The 16,298-nt window shown below is 39.2% G+C and overlaps 1 protein-coding gene across 2 annotated transcripts in view; it reads left to right on the top strand.

Annotated features, from left to right (window-relative positions):
• DGKD (diacylglycerol kinase delta) overlaps positions 1-15,483 on the top strand; it is an 89,231-nt gene extending 73,748 nt beyond the window's left edge. The window contains exons 25-30 of one of the 2 annotated variants that reach the window (XM_032225122.1): positions 3,221-3,332; positions 3,427-3,519; positions 5,031-5,150; positions 5,593-5,707; positions 8,157-8,287; positions 11,357-15,483. In XM_032225122.1, coding sequence (XP_032081013.1) covers positions 3,221-3,332; positions 3,427-3,519; positions 5,031-5,150; positions 5,593-5,707; positions 8,157-8,287; positions 11,357-11,446 — 661 coding nt within the window. In that variant the 3' untranslated portion in view covers positions 11,447-15,483. The remainder of the gene's footprint in view (positions 1-3,220; positions 3,333-3,426; positions 3,520-5,030; positions 5,151-5,592; positions 5,708-8,156; positions 8,288-11,356) is intronic. The other variant, XM_032225123.1, reaches the window with a different exon arrangement.
• The last annotated feature ends 815 nt before the right edge of the window (positions 15,484-16,298 follow it).

The raw sequence follows: 16,298 nt of genomic DNA, 5'->3' as shown, positions 1-16,298 counted from the left end.
TCATTCTAAAGCCCATCAGGGCACATTTTACTATAGCTCCTTAGTTTGAGAGTTTTTTTCCCCTCTTTTCCTATTGTGTTTGGCTCCTTAGAGTGTTTTACTTTTACTTCCTTTTTTTCCTAGTGTTTTAGTTGATTGATAGGTTGTATTTACCTCTCTGGTTAGAGGTGTTAGCCTTCAGCCCCCAGCGGCTTTATTGCCTTCTCTGGGGCTGCGCCTCGCACCGGGACTGTTTCTCTTCACCAGTGGGCTTGTCCAAGGCTTCAGCAACTCGTCCAGCTTCAGTGCAACCAGTGGCAAGGTTCCAGACCATGCAGTAAGTTTTCTGTTGGGCTCGACTGTTTGGGAAGCCCTGAGGCCCTGCTGCATATCTCCTGAGCACGGCCATTTTGAGAAGGTCTCAGTTGGGCCGCATGGCTTACTGGGTGTGGCCATTTTGCCAAACTTCCGGTGGCCATTTTGTTTGACTAATTCCCAGGTTTTTTAGCAGCCGAACATATCAGAGAGGAGGCTTTGGATCAGAGCAGCTTTTGGAGGCCTTGGCTGCTGCCACCCTCCACGTGCTGTGTACCTACCTGTGACTCACCACACTTGTTCCAGCCGTCTTCAAGCAGCATTGTGACCGGCTGGCACACGCTTGCCCTTTGGTGTGGTGGTGAGTGGGGCTGCCATCCTCCCCCCTCCCCACATCTTAGGCTATCTTTTCGGCTGCCAAATCGGGCAGCAATGGAAGAGGAGGCCATCATGGAAGCTCCAGAGCCTGAAGACCCAACCTCAGTGCAGGATAGGCCATGCACAGGAAGGCAGGCAGGCTGCTAGGGAGGCCCTTAAGGAGAATAGACAGCACCTCTATACCAGACAGGTGGCTGCAGGCCAAGATAGAGAGGCCTCCAGGCACCAGCGGGCCCCAGATCATCAACCTAGCAGGGCCCAAAGGCAGACTGGCTGTAGCTCAAGTTCATCAAGCTGATACACCTGAGTCCCCAGGGAGCTAGGACCCTGATCCATCTGAACCCCCTTTGTCTTCCTGTGGGGGAGATCTTCAAGGCTTGTCCCCAGATAGATCCTTTGGGGACTCCAGGCCCCATTCTCCTTACCTTGGGGAGGGAGCAGATCTTTTTGGCTGTGATGTTATGGAGGACAGGGATTCCCCTTCTCCTTCTCTTCCAGTGCTCCATAGGATCCCATCTTCTTCTTCTGCCACCATGGCAGGGACCCACCCGGTGGAAGACCAAAGCCCATCCTTATTAGCAGAGATTCGGGAGGTAGTCACCACAGCAATCTCTCAGGGCATCGCCCAGGGGATGAAAGAACGTGACAATAGATCAGCCAAGGGGCATAGAAGCAGGTCCAGAGCACATGAGCGTGCTTTGCCTCCTCCCTCAGTGGCTAGCGCTGTCTTGGAGGAAGACGACCTGGTGGAACCTGACCTGTCTGGAGACGAAGGATTGGTTCCAGACAACCTGCCTTTGTGGGTCGTTTAAACCCTCATTGTTCAAATCTATTTTGCATAAGTCTAAGGTGATCACTCATCAGGAGGTTTCCCCACCAGCTACCAGGGGATCATCGATCTGTCTGATCCCAGTGGAGGGGCTGTTTGATGACAACATTCAGGCCCAGGACTTGGTCCCAGCCCCTAAACTTTTCAAGGATGTAGTAGCAATAGCAATAGCAGTTAGACTTATATACCGCTTCATAGGGCTTTCAGCCCTCTGTAAGCGGTTTACAGAGTCAGCATATCGCCCCTACAGTCTGGGTCCTCATTTCACCCACCTCAGAAGGATGGAAGGCTGAGTCAACCTTGAGCTGGTGAGATTAGAACTGCTGAACTGCAGATAACAGTCAGCTGAAATGGCCTGCAGTACTGCACCCTAAGCACTGCGCCACCTCGGCTCCTAGTAGTGCAGCGCCAGTGGGTGCAGCTGGCTACCTGGACTACCCCAGGGGGCAATGACAAGCGACTTTATGCCATTGACCGCAGCCTGGAGGATCTTCTCAAGCTCCTTGCAATAGACGCTCCCACAGCTGCTCTTACCTCCATGTCTGTTCTCCCGCCCAAGCTGTTGGAGGGCCTTAAGGTGAAGTATAAGTAAGCCGAGAAAGTCTGCCACAAGACCCACCAGGCTGCGGTGTGGGCTATTGGGGCCTCCACCTCGGCTTCCTTTTTTAGCAGGGCCTCCATTGCCTGGCTTTGCTAACTTCTCACTCGTTTTCATCCAGGGGACACCAGGCTGCATCAAGATGTTAACAAGATAGTGGCCGCAGCCTAGTATACCGCAGATGCGTCCCTCAATGTGGTGAAATTTGCGTCCAGGACCTTGACATCTAATGTTACCACCTGCTGGCCCTTCTGGCTTTTGCCATTGGAATGCGGACATGAGGTCCAAGTGGAAGCTGGCCTCCGCTCCCTTTAAGGTGGCAAACTATTTGGGAAATCTTTAGATCCAATTTTAATTGAGAATTAAGATAATAAAAAGGTGATGCCTTCAGTCTCCCGCAAACCTGACCGTAAGTCCCCTTCCTTTCACAAACAATTATTTCAAGCATCAGATTCACAAGTCGCTTCCTTCTCCTTCCAGCGTCCCTACCCCCAAGGATCGGACTGGGTACAGAATAGACAACCATTTTATGACAGGGGTCATTACCAACCCTTCCACAGTTGGCTATTTTGAGGTGGTTCGGCTAACAGGCCCTACCGTCGCAACAAATGACCACCAGACGGACCCTCCCATAGGGGGCCGGCTACAACTGTTTGCCGACTGTTGGGAGGTGATCACGTCAAATGGAGTTAATCATTCCGGTCTTATAGAGTATTCTTTCTAATGACAATTGAGTTCGACCTGCCAAGTGATATTTAGCTTGGGTATGCCCCATGCTTGGACCCTCCAAGCAGTGCATAGGAGAATGATCATTGGCTTACCTGAAGGGTTGTTCTCTGTGCACTGCGGGAGTGTCCAACCCCATCCTGGGGTACAGACTTCCAGACTAGACTGTTTCCTTATTTGTCGGAGGATTTGCATCCATGTGAACCTGAGTTCCGACGGGACCATGCCTTCATTGAAAAAGCTGAAAAGCTATAGGAAGCCAGGCGGCATGGCCAAGAATTTCAATCAAGTCCTTGGGCAGTGTGACAGTTAACCCCATGCTTGGACACTTCCATAATGCACAGAGAACGACCCTTCAGGTAACCCAATAGTCATTCTCTTACTTTTTCCTACAGCATTCGAGAAATAGCCCAAGCATTCCAGGATATGGAACAAGAACTTGCTCATGCTGTCAATGCTAGCTCCAAATCTATGGACAAAGTGTATGCAAAATCCAAGTCTACAGAGGTACTACTTTGTAATTTGCAGTACATTTTGACTGTCTTACATTGCCTGATTGGGTTTGTAGCTTCCAGTTCTTATATATACAATCTTTCTACAGGGCCTGAATTGCAACCTTGTAGTAGAAATGGTAAATAATGTGAAAGCCTTGCACAATGAAACAGAACTTCTTCTGGCTGGAAAAATGGCTCTGGTAAGAAAAAAATACCATGAAATATTTATGTTTGGTTGTGTTATTTATCTTACTTGTCCTCACTAAGAATAATTTGCTTCGTTATTGAAGTACTGGCCTTTAATACTGGACAACACTTATCATTCTCCTCTCTGTAAATACTAGGTACATTATTCTGACATTGGCTGTTCATTCTTCATAAAGTTAATGGTTAAAAGGTGTGTGAATGAGTACCTGTCTGATCTGTCCTTGAATCCGCTCCCTTGCTCTTCTCGTTTCCATTTATAAATTCTGTATTCCACAAAAGATCATTTGACATTATAAAGTCCATTTGGGTCTCTTTCATTGAAATGTTTGCACTTGCGACATAATTCCAGGAATTGTTCACAATTGAAAGTCGAGCACAAAACCTGCCAACAACAGACAGTAATTCTAGCATAAGATCACCTATCACTTTGTAAACATAGGATCTGTTTATAATTGGGCAGAGGCTTTAAAAAAGGTGGTTGAGCTATTCTTTACACTTATTCATGCCTTAGCTTTCAGATATTTTAATTTCTAAACAAATTGTTACTAAATTTTTCTCAGAATACATATTCAAACGTGTTAAATGAATTTAGAAAAGGAAACTCAGCTATTGAGAATGATAATTTAATATTAATTTTCATAAGATTCATTATAAATTCTGCATTAGCCAGAATCATCTTCTAAAATCAAAGTTAATTAATGAATGTAAGGTCTAACTTGTTACAAAACTCGTAATGCTTCATTTGAATTTAATGAAATTAATTAGATGCAAAACTGAAGCAAAGAGCAAAATGATTTCTGTATTCTTGGACAATAAGTCTATTAAGATTTATTTTTCACATCAAGGTACAATTGCCTGAAGTAGAATTTGTGCAGAGTATAGTTGTTTGTCCATAGATTAAAAGTTTAAAGAGAAAAAGGTAATGTATGCAGCATGGTATTACTGTGGAGAAAGCAAGGATCGTTCATAAGGGTAAGAAGATATGAAGTGCTGCGTTGAATGGTTGGGTTAAGCCAGATTTGGTATATTTTTCTTTTGTCACAAAAAATACCTTTGTTATGGGAATAGCAATAGCAGTTAGACTTATATACCGCTTCATAGGGCTTTCAGCCCTCTCTAAGCGGTTTACAGAGTCAGCATATTGCCCCCAACAATCTGGGTCCTCATTTTACCCACCTCGGAAGGATGGAAGGCTGAATCAACCCTGAGCCAGTGAGATTTGAACAGCCGAACTGCTGAACTGCAGTCAGCTGAAGTAGCCTGCAGTGCTGCATTTAATCACTGCACCACCTTGGTGGCATAAGGCCAGCTTTTCTTAACCTTTGGAATTTTTTGCCATATTGTTTCTATGCCATGTTTGAACATTTAGAGAAGAATATTTAAGCAACAAAACAGAAAAAACATGATATTAATGTACTTTATGGTAGTTCTGTTACAGGTTAGACAGGTCTCGGTTCAGATTATAGGTCTTAACTGTGTCCTCACATTTTCATTTCTGATGTAGCAGTTGGATCCTCCCCAGAAAGAACAGCTCCAAGCTGCATTGACAGATATGGACTTTCACATAAGGAAACTAGCAGATATTCCATGGCTGTGGCAACTCATGGAGCCCAGTGATGAAGAGGTAACTTGTTAGAGGGAGTATCTATGGTTATGCTCAGGGTGTTTTAGGGCCCCAAGTGGGGAACAACACAATGGAAGCAGTTGATTAACAACAGATTCCATCTCCCCCCATTCCACTCCCACCCTCCCCACGTGTCCTTAATCTGTAGTTTAATTTTATTTATGTAGATATATTTTATGACTGTAAGCTGTCCAGAGTTACCTTATGGCAAGATGGGCAGCCAATAAATTTTATGAATGAATGAGAAAGAGAAAGGTAGATAAATAGGTAGACTTACTTTCCTAGGTCAAACATCCCATTAATATAATAAAAACATTAATTAAATAATTATAGTGTTGCATTTTATGAGAAGAGTCTGATAAAATGAATGAACATTTGTGGGGGGGGGGGTCCTATATAAATTGAAAGTCTACAAAAATATTGTGGTTTCTCTTTTCTGTAGAACCAAATGCTGGATTATTCTAAACGCAGCCGAAGCGGCAAATTTCGTCTGGTGAAATTTAAAAAGGATAAAAACAACAAGAATAAGGAGACAAGCAGTAGCTTGGGATTGCCGGGTACCATCTGTTTTTGCATTCCTCTTTGCCTTTCTTTACATCCCTATATATCCAAATGTGCCCATGCATTTTGATGTGCTTTCCACAAGAAACAATGCCTCTCTTCTGATTCCTTATATATTCCATACTTTTCTGCTATAGGTCTTCTTTTCTTTTATATTAAACATGTGTTTTACTTTTCTGGAGCAGATTACTGTATTTGTATTTGTATCATACTACTAGACTGAATAAAGTATAGAAACTAAGAACACACCGCAAATAGAATTTAGGACTTTGAAATACTGGACATTTTTGGATGGTCAAAGAGGTTTATTGGAAATTTGGAAATTTTAAAAACTGAAGTGATTGTTGAACCCAAGCCTGCATAACTCCATATCCCCCATGCTAATGTTTCCAGATTTGGTTATTGATTTTCTCTCATTGATTCTCTACCAAGCTTTAATTACATCTTATATCTCATTGTCCCGGGATCCTGCATCTTCATTTATGCATCCTGAGCTTTAATTTTCATTTTTAGTATGACATTAAAAAAAACACCTTTTCAAATCAAAGTTAAAATGGAATCAGGGTAATCTTTTCCCAATTATCTTAGTTGATTTGTTGGCTTATATCTTTCAGCATTCTATGGAGCTAATGATGTTATTTATCTTCCTACTGGTTTTCTGACATTTCAGTGTTCTCTCTTTTGCCTTTAGCTTTTTAGATTCTGTTATTCTATTTCTTATTTAAAAGCTAGTAGAAAGGCTGGATAGCCGGCTGTTTTTGTCCAGGCATTTTTTCTCCCTAAACCACAAAAATAGTGCCCACATAGATATGTTGATTTTCTAGGCAGATGCAAGGGATTTCTTGGTTCAGATGCATGCAATAAGACATTCACAATATCTGTTTCTTTGATATAAGGAACTATAAAGACCATTAGTTCTTAAGTTTCCTCTATTCATGAGCCATTATAGTATATTAAAGAAAATTTACTGATTGGATTGAAATCTTTATTAATATTTATGATGTGTTATAACTAAGCCTTTTACCAAGGTTTCGCAAGCTAATTGGTTAATTATCCTGTCAATTAATAATAACAGGTTAATGTTGGTTAATAACAAATCTAAATGAAATGTAGGAATCTTAATAATTTCTTCTTTAATCCAATTTCAGACACATGGTTATTATAATGCATCTATCTGAACATGGGTTTTCTCTGTCAGAGGCTATCTAAGGATGAGTCTCAGAGATTAAATTCTTTAAGAATTGATTACCAAAAGGTACTATATGGAAAAAGCCATTTCCAGACAGTATGTGGATAACAAGATCTTGAACATAGGATTGTAGACTTTTCATACAGCAAAGGAAGTTCATTGTGTCAGAATTAACTAAATATGTTTGGGCTAAAAATTTAGGACACACATTTTAAAAGGTGGAATTTTACATTCTGTCAATGTTGATCTATTTTGATGACAAAAGTAAACTTGGATAAACAAATCCCTTACATTTTGCATCATATTTTTCCTGAATAAACTTTATTAATATAGGTAGACACTTCTTAGTATTGCAAACATCCAAACTTCTTAGTATTTGCTTTTGAGTAGGTTGAGGTTGAGGTTTGTTTTATTTATATGCCGCCCTATTCCCAAAAGGGACTCAGGGCGGCGAACAACTCAAGCGGGAAAGGGAACACACAAATACAAGACAAGCATTTAAGATAGCCAACAACCACACCTGTTGAGAGGGGAAGGGAGCTCATCAATCCCAGGCCTGCCGACACAATCAGGTTTTAACGGCTTTTCGGAAGGCCAGGAGAGAGGTGAGGGTCCAAATCTCCGCGGGGAGTTCGTTCCAAAGGGCCGGAGCTGCAACAGAGAAGGCCCTCCCCCGGGTCGTAGCCAGATGGCATTGGCTGGTAGACGGAACCCGGAGGAGGCCAACCCTGTGCGATCTAATGGGTCTTTGGGAGGTAATTGGCAGCAGGCGGTCTCTCAAGTACCCAGGTCCAATACCATGAAGGGCTTTATAAGTGATAACTAGCACCTTGAAGCGTATCCGGAGACCGATTGGAAGCCAGTGCAGCTCACGGAGGATAGGTGTAACGTGGGTGTATCGAGGTACACCCACAATCGCTCACGCGGCTGCATTCTGGACAAGTTGAAGTCTCCGAATGCTCTTCAAGGTCTGCCCCATGTAGAGCAAAAGCATGTGGCCCTGAATTGGAAGTGCAAGCTATTGGCAAGTTACTTCCTTGATCTCAGAAATTATCTGGCCTCCATTTAAGACAGTGTCTTCAACTTTTTAGCTTTTCCTTATTTTGGAATCAGTGAACTATTCTTTCTAAGATATGTTAGTACTGTTTTGCCTTTCACTTCCGTGCTTCTTTGGTCTTTGCTGCTGATCACCTTTTTCACTATCTTTCCTCTGGGCTTTGGGGTACTCAATGTCCCTGCTTTTCCATCTCTGACAGTTCACCTCTGGGGAACAGAGGAGGTTGCAGCCTGGCTTGAACATCTCAGTCTTTGTGAGTATAAAGATATATTCATCCGGCATGACGTCCGGGGCTCTGAGCTCCTGCATCTGGAACGGAGAGATCTCAAGGTACTTTCATAAAGAATTCATCAAAATAGCCATTTGCATTTACATGGCATCCACTGCTGACTGTCCTTGGAGCTGGTCTGCATAGGTGGTTTTAGACAGAGTAATATATTTGTTTTTAGGATATAAAAGAAGAGGTTTTTGGTAAAATATACACACCAAACCTTAGGGTATAGAGTATACCTGAAATTCAGCACTATTGCATCTCCTAGAATCAACTGCCATTGCTTGAAATATACTATTCCTGTACAATTCCTTGATAAAGTACCATATTTTTTGGAGTATAAGATGCACCGGAGTATAAGACGCACCAAGGTTTTGAAGATGAATTTATTTTTTAAAAAAGTAGGTAGGTAGAGTCGGAGAGAAAGAGAGAGAAATACAGTAGTTAGGTAGGAAGAGAGAGTAGTTACATAGCTAGGTAGACAGATAAAGGAAGAGAGAGAAATAGAGAGAGATAGAAATACAGTAGATAGGTAGGGAGAGAAAGAGACAGAAAGTAGATAGGTAGGTAGATACCAATAGCAATAGCAGTTAGACGTATATACCGCTTCATAGGGCTTTCAGCCCTCTCTAAGCGGTTTACAGAGTCAATATATTGCCCCCACAGTCTGGGTCCTCATTTCACCCACCTCGGAAGGATGGAAGGCTGAGTAAACCTTGAGCCGGTGAAATTTGAACCGCTGAACTGCAGATAACAGTCAGCTGAAGTGGCCTGCAGTACTGCACCCTAACCACTGCGCCACCTCGGCTCTAGATGTTTCCAGGTATATTTATCCATGTGCTGGAGAAGGAAATCTCTGACAATCTGCAGCACCTAAGACTTTGTTTCTACTGGCAGAGCACTTGATCAATGTAATTCTCATCAATCAGTTAAAGAGCTTTCCAAAAAGAAAAAAAAGTTTTTGCACTCTGCAAACCTCCCGAAAATGGCCCGTTTTTTAAAAAAAAGGCACGAATAGTCTGGGGAGGGGTGCAGAGTGCTCCTTGGTGGGGGAGGCCAAAAATGAGCAAAAAATGCCCCATTTTTGTGAAAACGGGCCCTTTTTTGTCAAAAAAAATGCATGCATAGCCTTACAGAGGCTTATAGAGTGCTGCTGGGCACTTGGGGGGGGGGCAAAAACAACCCATTTTTTGCTCATTTCTTACCTCCTCAGCCCCCAGGAGCTCTCTGATAGCCTCCATATGGGTGTGCACAGCCATTTTGGTGAAGGGGGTGGGGCTTTAGGAGGCAAAAAATGCTGTTTCCGATGTATAAGACGCACCTAGATTTTCAGCCTCTTTTTTGAGGCAAAAAGGTACGTCTTATACTCCAAAATATACGGTATATGTTGTTATTAAGTAGTAGCCATATTTTAATTATTGCTATGAGGAAATGTATCCTATTCTAGGATACATAATATAGTTTTAGGTTAGTGCAAGACAAATGAATTTTGTTTCTATGCAGAATTCAACTCCACTAATAATAGGATCCAGGGAGGTACAACTGTTAATATGACTATCACACCTGTTCCGAATGAATCCACATTTTTGTGGACAATGAATATCATCATAAAATTCTCTTGTAGATTTCTGCTTCTTATTACCATCAAACGGTAACAGCAAAGCTACAAATCTAGCAGGAAATCAAAACTAGATCCAAGTATGAGAGGGAGAAAGGGAAAATAACAGAAGGGACTAGACATAAACCATCAAGAGATAGAAAATAAACCTATTGGCAGGTTATCTTAGGAATAGCAATTCAACTCAGGTGACAAGAAATCTAGGAAGAGGCAGTTCAAATCATTCAAAGAAGCTCTGCCTTAATAAACTCATTATAAATGATGATTGGAAATATATTTTGCAATTTATGAGGTTATGTATACCTGGATTAGCATTAAATACCTTACTGAGTCTGTATAGTTCTATTTTGACTTTGACTATCTATATACCGTATATACTCGAGTATAGGCCGACCCGAATATAAGCCGAGGCACCTAATTTTACCACAAAAAACTGGAAAAGTTATTGACTCGAGTATAAGCCTAGGGTGGGAAATGCAGCAGCTACCGATAAATTTCAAAAATAAAAATAGATACCAATAATGCCATTGCCCATTGAATAACATATACAGCCTGCCTGTGCCCATTAAATATACAGTAGCCATTGTAAAAATTTGCTCTGCATAACAAATTATTATCACACAATACCGGTGTATTCAATGAAATACTTCACTCACCTCATGATGCTGATGTCCCGCTGTGATGATGATGTCCCGCCTCCTATGACACACGGCACAGTGATTCCTATCATTGGATCACTGTACCAGAGGAGGTGGGACATCGCTATGTGGCTGCTTGCCATATCATGGAGGAGGTGGGACATCGTTGCAGAGCGGCAGGAGGGGGAGGAAGGGGAATCGTAAGATAGCCCTGCATTACATTAGAACGTGAGGAGGGGGGATGGTGCGGTGCACGCTGCGCGGCAAACAGAGGGAGGGGAAACTCAGGGGCGCTGGGCCATTCACGAGCGTCACCCAGCGGCATGGCCCCGCCCCTTTTTCTCCTCCATTTCAGGCAAATTTTTCACTGACTCGAGTATAAGCCGAGGCGGCTTTTTTCAGCTCAAAAAGTGGGCTGAAAAACTAGGCTTATACTTGAGTATATACAGTAGGTTTTCACACTAAGTAAACATAATATGCTAAGATTTATTTAGCATTGGGAAGATACGATTCCTATGAACATAGAAGTATCTGGGGAGGATATGGGTAATAATAAAAACTGTGGCTTTTATTTGCATTGAATTACATGTTTTCCTGATTCATTTTATGAAATAATGTGTTTGTTTGTGTAGCTTGATTGCTGTTTGAATTAAGCTTTTTGCATTCCTAGTTTTGTTCCTGTGCAGTTGATAAATTTGTGCCTCTGAATAATGTCTACTTAAAGTATATTCTGTAATATATCTTGTTTTCTCAAGCACTGATTTCTGAGATGCTTCTGCTTTTTTCTCATTATGTGGATGATTCAACTAATATGTATTCTACAGTTGACTAGTTTTTCATGAACTAAATTTATCCTTATCATTTTTTTTCAGGATCTAGGAGTAACCAAAGTGGGTCACATGAAGAGAATATTACATGGGATCAAGGAGCTGAGCAAGAATATTCCTGTCACCGAGGCTTAAACACTGTTTTTGGAGCCTGCTTCTACCATTCCTCCTGATCTCTGCACAATTGAAAGCTGACAGGGCACATATGCTCAGGAGGTTGTCCCTGTGGAACAGCCAAATAGTATCAGTGTTCAGAGCTCACATCCAGCTTTTTATGGTGCTACTGTTCTGATGTGGCATAGAGTGCAATCTACTCTACAAGTCACACTTTGCTAGACTAGGTGTTACTTGACTTCCTCAGTCTCAGTGTCCTTTATTCAAACTTGAATACTCTTGATGCTGAGCATCCTCACTGATTTCTGTCAGTCAAGATTGGTAAACCAGCCTATGGATCCACAACTTTTGAGGGAGAGTTAAGTCACCAAAGTCAATGCTAAAGACACCATGATTTAAGAATTGTGACAGGCATTAAGAGTAATGAAAACACCTGTTTTTCAAGCATGCACAACTATGAAATTAGGTGTCAAAAATGAAAAAAAGGGCATTTGTAAATCTACTATTTAGGAAATTTTTAAAAATTAATTCACCGATTATACAGTTAATACATAGCCTTTGTAATAACTGCCATAGGACTTAAATTAGGAAGAGACTCTTTTATCATGCATTTTCCTGACAGTCTTTTTTCGGTGCCAGAAATGCATATAACCACTTGTCTAAATCTGCCTTGTTCTTTTCTGGTTCTGCTGTCTAATATTCATGGATACTAATATTGTTGTTTAAAACATCAGTCCCTGGAGAAACGTGGGAAGGACCCAGAAATGCTCCAAGTTAGCAGAATATGCTGACCCTTAACAGTACTGTTGTTCAATGCATATACATCAGAAAGTTAATTCTCCAGTATTTTAAAAAAAAATATTGCTATGATTATAATGAAAATATGTCACAGTCAAGTAGAAAACAGCACTTTATTGTTGATGATAAACATATGGCAATTTCTTCCATTTCCCATTGAACACCTCAGGGAGTAAAATCAATATATAATTTTAGGAAAAAATGCAGTAAAAAGGGATGAATTTCTAAACTTTAACCATAGAAGAATTATAGTGCTTGCTATGTGTTTCTTTTAAAAATCATGTGAAATTAGGAATGTTTGACTAAATTGTTCTTATCCTGAATAGTCTACCTTTCTCTTTTGACATAACCTGGCATTTCCCCCCTTTTTAATCTATGAATTTGAGAGTCATCACTCTTTCAATATCTGCATTTGCAGAGTTCTGTCATAATTTGAGTTTTCATAATAAATTAGCTTTTAAACTTGTATTAACACCATCGCATCCCAAGATATTAATAAGTAGGGATAATTTTCTATCTTGGCCTCTTTTTTGTTGACCTATATAGTTAAATCCCTTTCTACATAATGGAAGTCCTGAACCCCAAATTTCATGAACAGTATAGCTGCATCAGATTGACACTATGTGTTATTTATCTGCCTTACATGGTATTTGGAGTATCTAGTATTGTTTATTTGAAGCTGAGTTTTTTCCTTAAGGAAGGAAGTATTAAAAAGTGCCATGATATACCAGAGCTTTCAATTTGGCAATGTAAAGTTTCTATTTTATTGTATTTTTTATTTTATAAAAAAGTATAAGGTGTTCTGTTTTGAGGGCAAAAATACACAATTGGATTGCTCAAGCTAATGTTTCTTGGCACTTCATTAAATTATGAGCCATAACATTTGAATTGGTCCATTAAATTTCAGAGAACTTGGTAGAATATAAGAAAAAGTATTTACTCTAGAAAGTGCCAATGTTGGAAGTAACTGTATTTTAATAACATACTGTGAATTTGAAAAAAACATTAACATTTCAATTGTAAATAAAATCTCCTGGACTTACCACAATCAACAAACTTTATTGATTAGTCATCTAACCATATCAAAAAACTACAAAACCAGTACAGAAAAAAGAGTAGGACAGGAATAACAAACATTACCTCTACAACACGTAATCTGTTCTATATAGTCTGTTCTCTTTGAAATGGCTTTTGATATAAAAATTACAATCTTGATAATGATATGCAGGTTCTGCTCTGCAAGAATAATGCCATTTTTTTCTGGGTGACCCAGGTGGTTTTTTTAAAAGGTTTTTAAGTAAAGATCTAAATAAATGGTCCTTTCTGCAGAATATAGTTTGCAACCAAACTCCTGTACTCACCAAAAGTTGTTCCGGGAAACCATATTGTTTAACAGTGAGGTTTTAAGGACATAGCACAGACTGCAGATGAAAGAATTGTCCCTATCCCTATTTATGCTTATCAAAGGGATTCCATTGACAGGGACAATTAACTGGATAAAATCTATTTGTGTTTGCTTTAATCTGGTTATATTTTTTGCTCCTGAAAGACCACTTTTGAATTCATTGCAGTTATTTGACAACTACATGAAAGTGAAATACACTTCCATGCTTGGTTATTTAAGAAATTCTCAGTATATGCATAGGATTCCCGCCAAATTATTATTATGTTTAAATTGAATGAAATTATTCACATTTTTGGCAATGGTTTCTCACAAAGTAAAATTCCACTAATTTTACTTCTCCAATAGGAACTGAAAAGGCACACATTGCTGGCTGTCCCTTGAAAACCTCTAACACCTGTATTATTTTGAAATGATTTGAGTATTATTTAAAAGTGAATATAGTATGAATGGTAAATTAAAGACTGTTTACACAAAACTCGTATCTTAACAGATATTTGTGATGTAAAAAAAAGAGTTGTTTTTATAAGTCATTTGATGTGTGTATTGTTAACCGTGATAACTGTTCTACAGGGGAAATATAACTATTGCAGTGATCAGACAAAAGCATAGGGAAACATTTAATTCCTGTACAGTTTGGGAAAGAAGGTATTGTGCCTTAAGAATATAACATGCTATTTATTATTTAATTTATACTGTCATTACCGTGAAAGCATCTCTTGTTTGTACATATTTTGCAGTTGATTGTTGTAAATATAATGTTCTTGTATATAAAGACAATCTCTTTCTGATCTTGCTGTAAATAATTGATTTGTTGCTATAGTAATTAGAGAAACAGTATTTAATATGGCTTGTCAGTAGTGAGAGAAATGCAAATGTATTAAGTAAAACTGACCTTAAAATTATAGAAGGATCTTGAAGTATAACTAGACTGAATAGCATCTGTAATGCCCACCAATTTATGGGCAGAGGTGGAGAGAATGGGGGGAGGGAGAGAAAGGGAGAGAGGCTGCCTGAAACCATAGTTGTAGTCCTTAATACTTTGTACTTTATGATATGCATTGTGATTCTCTGTAAAGAACTTGGAAGCATTTCATTAGAAGTGTATCAATTTTTCATCTAAGAAATTCAAGGAATATTTATCCATAAAATACCACTCAAAGTAGATTAGCTTAAAGTTGGTAAATGTAATTTTATAATTTGCTTTATTATTGAGATAAAGTACACAAAGTATTTTAAAAATACAACAACAAAGTAAAACAAATAGAAAAATGTAAGCTTGGTTTTAAGAAGAACAATAAAGATGCCTAACTGTAACCACATGCAACGGATGGTTTATTAGGAGAAAATATATATATAGCCAATTTTCTTGCTCATTGTTGTTTATAGCCAGATTGTCGTGAATTTCACTGTTAAAAATGGGGATTTTAATTCAGATGACTGACATGATTTTCTGTGTCTGACAATTGCAATTGCAGCTTTTCATATATTTTCTTAGGCAATTCTCAATACTTTTTCCCTATGGAGAATATTGGTTTTTTACTTTTCTCTTTTAGACATCTTAAATTAGAAGAAGGAAAAAATATTTTGAAACATCCTGAACTGGGCACTTTAATATCACATTTTGGATTTTGGATTACAGCCTCTAGCAACCCTAGCAACCATAATTTGTTTAGAGACACAAAAGGTGCCTTACTGAATGATCTCCATTCTAAAACCTGAGAAGGGGGGAAAAAAGAAGAAGCTGGACCTGCATTTCTAACTTTAATCCTTATAATACAGTATATGAGAATATCACCGGTTATTTTTCTAAGTCTCAAACTCCAAGTGTCTGATAAATAAAATATGTTTTTCTCTACTCTTGTGGTTAAAAACAAATAAGATACATTATTGATAACATCAAGACTTGTGAGGTGTAGCTCTAAAATACTTAATTGCATGGAGATTCACATTCACCTACTCTGGGTACTGATGATTTTTTATAATTGTTCTTTTCTGTTATGGACTGAATCATACATAATGCAATTTATTCATTTTGGTAGTATGGTATAAAATCTAAAAATAATGCAGAGTTTATAAGTGCTATTAGCATGCTAAACCATAGCTTAACAAACTCTCTTAGTATATTGGATTCATGCAATTTCAGCCAAAACCAAGCCATATGATCTATTGTGGGAAATAAGTTAATAAACAAGCTCCTATTCTTGCAAACAATGATGCCATTTCCTAGCTCATGGTGAGAAAGTAGTCACATAATCAAACTTGGTTGTCTGAATGTTACAAGATATCTACCACTGCATCATTTTAACTAGCACAATTACATTTTTGGTTTCATAATATAGTTGGAAAGAGGAAATAGGCCAAAGTACTGAGCTTATTGTGATTATTAGGAGTTGTTTAACTGATTCCAGAATATTTTCCTTATTTCTTGTTTAAAACAAAGGGTGGTGGTGGTTATTATGTTCATCTCATAAGCAGTGAAAAGTTTCTGATGTTGCAGGCTTTACTCTGTTTCAATTTCAAGGCTATTATTATACTGGCAGGTAGGAATTCCTATAATAGATTATATATGCATTCAGGGAATTTGTAGCATTGTTTACATGTGTAGTCTACTGGATTCCTGTCCTAACCGATTGCTAGAGTAGTTTTATGCAAAATCTGTTATCTGCACCT

This window comes from Thamnophis elegans, chromosome 10, assembly GCF_009769535.1.
Source record: "Thamnophis elegans isolate rThaEle1 chromosome 10, rThaEle1.pri, whole genome shotgun sequence".
In the NCBI taxonomy this organism is placed as follows: domain Eukaryota; kingdom Metazoa; phylum Chordata; class Lepidosauria; order Squamata; family Colubridae; genus Thamnophis; species Thamnophis elegans.
The sequence above is the reverse complement of the archived record's forward strand: the minus strand, read 5'-3'. Positions and strand labels throughout refer to the sequence as shown.